This window comes from Homarus americanus, unplaced genomic scaffold (genome assembly GCF_018991925.1).
Source record: "Homarus americanus isolate GMGI-L3 unplaced genomic scaffold, GMGI_Hamer_2.0 scaffold22250, whole genome shotgun sequence".
In the NCBI taxonomy this organism is placed as follows: domain Eukaryota; kingdom Metazoa; phylum Arthropoda; class Malacostraca; order Decapoda; family Nephropidae; genus Homarus; species Homarus americanus.
Window position 1 is genome coordinate 8,300,943 of NW_024741189.1, and position 9,080 is coordinate 8,310,022.

Genomic DNA, 9,080 nt, shown 5'->3' on the forward strand with positions numbered 1-9,080 from the left:
AGTTTGAGGCCAATTCTTGGTGAGTGATTGGACGAGCACTGGCCAGACTATTGAAACCTGTAATAGGTCTAATGGAACCCAGGTGAGGCAGTCTTTGATCCTCTTCTCATAGAGTGAATCACCAAGAAACATTATTGTCTTCACTGTACCCATGAGCATTTACTGAGTTCAATACGAATATACGAGTATATCGAGTCCTTTATCTCCCTATTAAACATAAACAGTTCTTTCCGCAATATTTGTATCTGCTATAGGTATATTCTTCTCCCAAAGGATAGTTTAATTTCTTCTCTTACGAATACTCAGACGGTAGTAATGGAATTTCATTAAATTTTGTTTAATTATTCAATCACTGGCATCAAATTGACATGAAGTCGCCTTAGGGCGTACACGCATCCATCTAACGTTAATACTATAACACTTTTGATATAATTATTAAAACAACATATTTATCAGGAAATATAAATGCTGTCCATAAAGTTGAACTAAAAAAAAATTATTCTCTTACAACTTAATTTATGTATTGATTATATTATCATACTTATAACGTGCAGTAATTGTATTTTAACTGATGCTTGAAACAATTACCTTCAGTTACATGAATATCTACTAATTTTACTCATTATCACTAAGCATAAGAACACTTTAGACTTTAGTGATCATATGATAAATATTTACCAATGGTATGTTTAACAAATATATTAGATTCTGTCTGTTGCTTTGGTCGCCATGCTGTGAAGGACTATTGGATGTAATACTAACAATCCTGATAAAATGTTCTTGATTGTATTCAGGAAAAGAAACATTTTAGTCCAGCATACACTCTCTCTCTCTCTCTCTCTCTCTCTCTCTCTCTCTCTCTTCCTTTATCTTTGTCAATAGAAGGCCTTTTATTCCAAGTCAGAATAATCCCTGGAAACATATACATTGAATGTTGCTGTTCAGATCTAGGAAAAACGATACTATTTTGCTTAACTTTTTAGTCTCGATGCTGTATTGTTTCATCAAAGCCAGTCTGTGAAACATTTCATGACACATACAACATTTACACCTGTACTGACATAATCAAGCAAGTAAAGGAAGGTGAAGTATGAAACACGGACGAGAGTCTCACCTGGAGGAGTTAGAAGGCACCAGTTTACCTGTCGACCTTGTTTATCTATAACGTCGCACCTGGCGTCACCTTCCAGCATCCGGCCTCCTTCTTGGTGATGGGACATATCGGATGTTTTTCTAGAGGCGGGATGAGACCACGATAACTGGGGGGCCTCTCACAGGTGTTCCCTACCTGAGGAGAAGGGAGGGGCAAGTCTCCAACTGAATGTCTAAGGCAAGCGTTTTACCTGAAAAATTGGAACTCTTTAAAGTTTGTATCAAAGTCCGTATAAAGAAAATTATATTATAAAAAAAAATCATATTTTTTTACAAGAACACAAGAACTGTTTAAATGTTAATATATATTGAAAGGTGCAGACGAAAGTTCCTTTACTGATGATTTACCTGGGTATGCATTCTGAAACATTAAGCTTCCCTCTCAAGTGTCTAAATGAACCCTGAGAGTTTCGTGATTCATTTTTTGGTGTAATAAACTTGTTTCTATTACGCAGTTAGGCTCAGAGGTGTGTCCCTGTGTACGGATGTGAGACGGCGGTGACACCTTACTCGTAAACAATAACAATGTGTTGACGAAACTGAGCGTGTTATTTTGGTGACATAGTCTCCATGCATCTTATCCAATGTTGACTCATCGTAGTATATATTTTATCTTTGAAGGAGTCAGGAGTAAACACACACACACACACACTTTCTCTCTCCCTTCATTCACAGGCATTCATTAAGTCATCCTCCCGTGCTAATGGGCGTGTTCTGGCATGGTGCTCCCAATAGTATTTAGTACATTATAGTAGATATGGATCATGGCTCATAGGACCATTATGATGATGTACCAAAAGTAAGACAATATCTATACTTACAAAGATTCGGTAACCTAATGTTTTCATACGAACGAATTTAAAGAAGAAAGCTGTTCTATTATTTAGTTTCTTAAGACCAAGGTTAATTTTGTGTGCCACTTGGACATGAATTTACGTTAAGAGGAATTAAGCAAAGTGATTATATAGAGTGTGATTAAAATGAAAATGTTTTAGTATAACTTAAATGACCTGTACGGACATGTAAGGTCAAAGGAAGTCATAAAAATCGAAAATATGAATAAAATATGAAGGAAACATTCAGGTAATTGAAAATAAATCTAAAAATCTGGGTGTGTACGGATGATAGAGTGTTGATATTTACTCGGTATGATGGATGTGTATCTACGGATAATATGATTTTGAGGATGTGGAAATAATTCAAATCGACAAGGAACCATAAAATGCGTTCATGAAGTTCCTATGACGCTCGGGAAAAATATATGAGTTTGCAACATTATACATTTTTGTGATCTGGTTAGAATGATGAACAACTACTGTGGCATTAAAGGCGCTGTCATATGGCCGTCGACGTTATCTGTCACAGCGAGGAATTACTACTAACTTTGTGTGTTTATTATTGAAATAGACTTGAATAGACCAACAAACATATCACTACAAACTTAATCTATCATTATTGTTAAGAATAAAATGGATTAATTCATTAAATCCCAATCTTTTTCTATTCTGAATTTCCCTACTGGTATATAGCTGTCAACACTGAAGGTGTATTTTATCTATTAATTGACAGTATAGACTCTACTCACTTTTCAGGCTGATGCGACACGAAAACTAATGCTCAGTATATAACCTCAGTCATCGTCAAGTGTAGATCTTCTCTGTCTAGCTCTCAGTTCTCTGGCGTCACGGCGGATGATCTGTAAAGAGAAATTGAACGATAGACACATACAATGTTTGTGACTTTTATCATTGTTGTTAAAATTCCGAATTTCTGATAAATACAGTGAAATGACGCCCCCGGGATTAATGAATTCTGTGGTTTGATAAGGGAAATTTACTATAACTTTGTAAAGCAAATTAAATTATAAACACAATGACTATCGCACACTAGAGAGCTTGTCTGATCCCACCTATAACCCACAATGACACCGTTATAACCCACCATGACACCATTATAACCCATCATTGCACCATTATAATCCCATGGCACAACTTAAACCCACCATGGCATCTCACAGATGGGTTCCAGTACGACGTGTTGGTGATTCACGGAGACTCAGCTTCCCGCTGGGTGTGGACGGTGCTGCTGCCAGCGCTGGAGGACGCCTGCGGCTACACCTGCTTCCTTCCGCAGCGAGATATGTGTGGCGGCGACAGTGAGTTTCTCTCTCTATATACCTGTTGTTTACTGCACCTGCTCTTCTATAGCCTCGATCTCCATTCTAATTTCCCCTTCGGAGATAATAACCAATTTTACCAACAATTAATAAGTATAACAAACTGCTGTATATTATTTTTCCACAATAATTTCTACTAGTTATAAACAATGATTATATTAGATAAATTCATTTGTCATTGCCTTTCCCTTTACCACATACGTGATAAACACCAACACTGTCAACCTTGTGTTTCTTAAGTGTATATTATGAAACTAATACTCTTACCTATAAACGTTTCCATTGTTCTTAGTAATTAGAGACCAAACACTACCTGGTCAACTACTTCCATACCTTATGGCTGACCTGTACATGACGTAATTCTACAGTATACGATATATAATATTTCTCTGCCTTTCTTACAGTGATGATTGAGGTAATGGCAGAAGCTGTGTCCAAGTGTCGTCGTGTGGTGGTGGTGGTGACGCCGTGCCTACTGGACAACCCGTGGGCAGCCTGGGCTATGTTCCACGCCATAGATGCAGCCATCAAAAACTACTCTCGCGTCTTGTCTCTTGTTCTCAAGGTAACATTATAAGTGTCCCAAATACCTAGTTCATAAATTACCGTTCAAAGTTTTGTTGTGTGTGTGTGTGTGTGTGTGTGTGTGTGTGTGTGTGTGTGTGTGTGTGTGTGTGTGTGTGTGTGTGTTAAGGAAATATATTTACAATGGGTGGAGTAATTGTGATGAACTTTTCCTATTGGGCTGATTGTTGGCCATGGATGAAATATTTTAATTTTAGTGACAGTAAGTCAAACAGTAAGATCTAAGATTAACGAATAATGATCTACGCCTGATTCTTTAACTTTATGTCCAAGATAGAGATAGAAAGGTAAATTAGAGAGATACACAAATAGACAGATAGATAGATTAGGCAAAAAGGTAACGAGATAAATGGATATATCAGCCATTAAACCTTTATAATCTACCTCATGGTTCAGGACATCAAGACAGAGGAAGACATCACTGATCCTGGTGGTATCCTGGGCATCCTGAAATTAGTGAGGAAGATCCATGTTCCTTATTCGTGTGCCTGGCCGGAAGAAGATCAGCCCATCCAGGAATCTTCTCCCAGGACACGCGAGGAGAAGAAGAAGGAGAAGAAAACTAGCAACGCCACCAAAGACACCAGAAGCACCGTGAGACCTGCCTTAAAGCTGAGGATTCCTAGAGACGAGACTCAAACTCTTAGGTCAAGATCCAAGTCTCCGAAGAACCAGCGACTCTTCAACATGATCACCGGGAGCAACGAGGCCTCCAAGAAGACACTGGAGGCCGACCAGAAAGAGAAAACGGAGGAAATCGGAAGTCATGTCATGTACACGGACCAGGAAAACCAGGAAGAACCAGGATCCCCGAGTTCCATCACGCCGTTCATCTTGTCCCCCTGCAAGAAAATACGTAGTGCTGCAGGTCATTCCACGGTCTGTATGGGGAAAGTTTTGTCGTTGTCTATAGCATAAATTTCTGTCTTAGTCCCCTACATTAATTATCTTTTTCTCTTGCTCAATTTTGCCAAGTATTTGCATTTTATTTTATCAGTTAAGTCTGTGATCAGTGTGGGAATCTCAATACAACTTACATTACTGTGAATTAAACAGTATGGTCACACTCATACTGTACTGACACTGTTACTCATTTCTGAAGATTACTAAATGAGTCCCAGGTAAAGATCATAGACTTCCAATTAATTATAATATTGGAATTAATGTGAAACGCGCTCCTTATGTTTCCAAAGTTGTATAAATTACCTTGTTTTATGAATTTATATTGATGAAAAACTAACTCCTATTTCTCTCTAATAGCTGACTGACTGTATGAAGATTCTGTGTTCCGGAGACCAGGAGAAGATCTTCTGGAAAACAGTTCGCGTTCGTCTCGGTCCTCCCCTACAGCACCGTCTGAGGAACTCTTTATAGACGACGACTTGACTAGTGATAAAACACGGGTTTATTAACAACTTTAGCGATTAAGAAAAAAAATTAAGTCACTCTGGAAATAATCTTGTGATACATAAAATATCGAAAAATTATGTTAGTTTAAGGCGTATAACGTGTGAGAGTGAAGATGTTAGGTGATTAGTGATGGGAATGTCAAGAAAATGCCCTGGTAATTACTGATCTCATGTGTAGAGTACACGCCTCCATTACTATTATTTTAACATGGTTCATCGTTACTGCAGTGTATTGAGGGAAGAGCCGAGTACCTTGGTGAAGCTGGCGGGTGTTGACTCACTTCTGTTATTAAAGCGAGTTGTGAGTGTTCAAAGAAGATCTCTGGAACAATAGAACCACAATACTCTCATGTGTGTGTTTTAAGGAGTTGAACGAAAAAAATACAAATACTGTAGTAAACAACACTTAGCGCTCTCCTCGGCCCAGACGGACGGACACTCGTTTTATATCTGTCATGGCGCTTCTTTAAAGTACGAACTTTAACCTGAACTCTGGGTACCATCTGCTATTTCTGTAGTGATAATATTGTATTTATAAACTTGCCTATACTTTTGAAGAAGAAATCTTAATTTTGTGGAACTTGGGCTTGACGTGAAAACTGAACAATCGGAATAAAGGCAACAGTGATTATTAATATATATGAAAATAAAACGAATATAACAATGTTCTTGTACGTAGTCATGTTAGAGTGACAACAAATGTACTGAGATATATCAAACAAGATTTTTTTTTTTTTTACTTTTTGAATAAGAAAACAAAATCACACATCATCTTGACAATGGCAACCCGATAGAGGAAAAAATAGACAAAAAAAATCATGTTGATAAAACTCTACAGACTAAGAGACCTCAGGGACACTGTTCATTGAGAGAACACCTCTACTAGTCAATAGTTCCAACAAACTAAGACAAAAGTTCCCCCAAGACAAATGTTTCCTGAACCAGATTAAAAGTTATACTGAATACAAACCACCACAAGGACTTACTCCCACCACGACCTTCATCAGCGCCACCTACTAACAAAAGGCGCGCACTAATGACGAAAATATCTCTCCCAAAACAGTAAATTGAAAGAGTAAAAATCTCAACCTCAACCCTCCAGGACAACGTATTTTCAAAGAGAGATATACATTAATAAAACAACTTCAGCACCAGTTGGGAAGTGAAGAAAAAAGTAATAGAAGACGAACAATAGTGAACAAAACTTTTGGAAATTACTTTTTTAGTGTAAATTATAAAAGTTTCAAACTAACTTGTTTTCAGGAGTTTTCTCATTCGGGGAAGAATAAAATCTGCTGGATTAAAATTCCTCTTAAAACAAAAAATGAGTTCTTGTTGTTATCGAAGCCACGTACAGTATTTTACTGTTGACGGTGATGTACAGGGAATGAGCCACGACCACGTTGGGCACTGTGTTAACACTTCATGGACCGTATACAGAGTTTGTGTGTGTGTGTGTACTACTCTACAAAGTCAAAGTATTTAGGTATTCTTAGACATTTCCTAGTGACGAGATTCTCTTGTGAGGTACAGTACATGTGTATTAGGTAGAAGACTAATTTACACACGAGTTCTGAAGAAAAGAAACACTATATAAATAATACTCAACAAGTAACTATAGCTGAATAAACATTAAGACTCGGCAATGAGATACAGAGAGATACAGACACGACTGTTGGGTAAATATTTATCCTACGAGTAAGGAATGCTGCGTGAAGGAGGGGGAATCATAGAATAATAATATGAAGCCTCTGATATCCCAGACTCAGCCAGTCACACTTTGGAAATATTGTCTTCGTATTGTAATAGATAATGGTATAATAATCAGACTTAACATGATGAAATATAGACAATTTTGAAAACAGATAAAAAACAAAATTAATTTATATGTTATAGGGAAAACTATGTATGACTATGTAAGATTAGTTGTATTCCAAAGTTGAAGGATAATGACCAGAAAAAAACTATTGGTATGAGAAGATTTTGAAACATCTAATTCGTTAAAATAATGTGAATAAATAAGTTGACATTAAAGAACAAAGAGATTATGTAAATGAAAATGGTAATTGGCAACAAGTGGAATACAACGATAGGATAAAAATTAAACATACCGACGACTAAGAAATGTGAACTAAACCTAAGAGAAGTAAAATTAATGTTAAATCACAATTACAAATGTTAGAAATGATAAATAAAATAAACTTATGTCATAATTGGAATTAAACATCAAGAAGATACTGCCTCTACTTCTTGTATGATTGAAGTAAAAATCTTGGTAAAGTAAAGAGTTAGTCGTCTCCTGTGATGCCTAAAACGTTATCACTTATTACATCTCCTTATGAATGTCTTTTGCTGTTGGAATATTTTATGGTATCGGGTCTTATTCTATGATCCTTTAACAGAATGTAGGGGAGAACTATATAAAAAATAATATTATTAATTACCTCATGATTATGCAAACATGGTCGTGATAGGATAGTCAATAAGGCTTTTGACTTATGCTTTTATAACTTTTATATATATATGTAAACTTAATGAAGTTTTATGTAAGCAGTCGATGATATTTACTTTTGTATACTTCCACTTAGATATAAATACTCAATGACTTACGTGTATTTAAAGGACTTACTGATATGTTTGTGTTTGTGTTATTTAATGGATCTCTTATTTTAAGTGATCAACTATGGTTATGTAATAATAATAATTTCAACAACATTTCAGTGTCGAGATAAGTCTTAATTGAACTGTATAATTCGTGATGATTTCAACATTATCTCTCTTCTCTTTCAACTTCCCCAAATAACATGTACAGTAGACAGAACAAGTAGCGTCTCTGTGTGTAATTTTCCCGAGGGGTTAACGTCACCTCATGTAATGACATTGTGAATGAGGTATACTTGATTATAGTTGTGTGTATAATTATGGTAGTATTCTTGTATAATTGAAATGTATTCTATGCCAAAAAATAATCCAAAGCTATTACGTAAAATATAATTTTTGTCATTAACCCTTCAAAGGTAAATAAAGGAACACTACCTTCGTGTTCATTAGAAAATGGTGCAGTGTCAGATGGAGCCATCAAACAAATTAATTATTCCAAAGAAACCCGAGTGTTTCTTGTATAATCTATTTGTTCAACAATAATCCCAAGTATTGTATCATCCCTTGGCACTCTCGCCTCAGGAGAAGGACCTCCAGTGCCACTAACGGAGGATCCTTGAGAAACTTACCCCAAGATTTATACGAACATTACCCGAGGAGAAAGTTACGGCCTGAGTAAGTTTTGTATTTATGAACGCGGCCGGAGGCTGGAACAGCCAGATGAACGCACCCGGGAATAAGGAATTCCCAGTTCAATCTAATTGGAATTCAGTAAGAGGAGCACTTACTCGCGCTCATCGTCAGGGGTGAGAGGGATCCTGTTAATGTAAAGCCCGGCAGGCAGCGCTAACTCCAACTTATTGCAAATTCAGATGAGCAGAAGAGGCGAATCAGATCTTTTCCTCTGACTGATTCTGAATCTCTTTGATGTATTTTGTCTCTAATATCCCGCCGACAAATCCTTATATAGCTCACAGATCAAACTGGGTTTTTATATCATTTAATAAACGACAGTCAAAGAAAATTGGGTTTTATTGGGTTGCTTAGCATGTAAAACTTAAAATTTACCTTAATTGAATCGCTGTGCTTGACCGGCATTATTAGGCAGTTGGTGTAATTAGTGGCCCAAGTCCCGGACGTCGAGGTAATTATGTTGG

At 36.7% G+C, this 9,080-nt stretch overlaps 1 protein-coding gene across 3 annotated transcripts in view; it reads left to right on the forward strand.

Annotated features, from left to right (window-relative positions):
- The window catches only part of LOC121875633, a 30,351-nt gene extending 22,038 nt beyond the window's left edge, over positions 1 to 8,313 (forward strand). For all 3 annotated transcript variants that reach the window (XM_042380236.1, XM_042380237.1, XM_042380238.1), the window contains exons 8-11: positions 3,170 to 3,307; positions 3,733 to 3,893; positions 4,310 to 4,792; positions 5,174 to 8,313. In XM_042380236.1, the coding sequence (XP_042236170.1) occupies positions 3,170 to 3,307; positions 3,733 to 3,893; positions 4,310 to 4,792; positions 5,174 to 5,287 (896 nt within the window). In that variant the 3' untranslated portion in view covers positions 5,288 to 8,313. The remainder of the gene's footprint in view (positions 1 to 3,169; positions 3,308 to 3,732; positions 3,894 to 4,309; positions 4,793 to 5,173) is intronic.
- Positions 8,314 to 9,080: the final 767 nt, after the last annotated feature.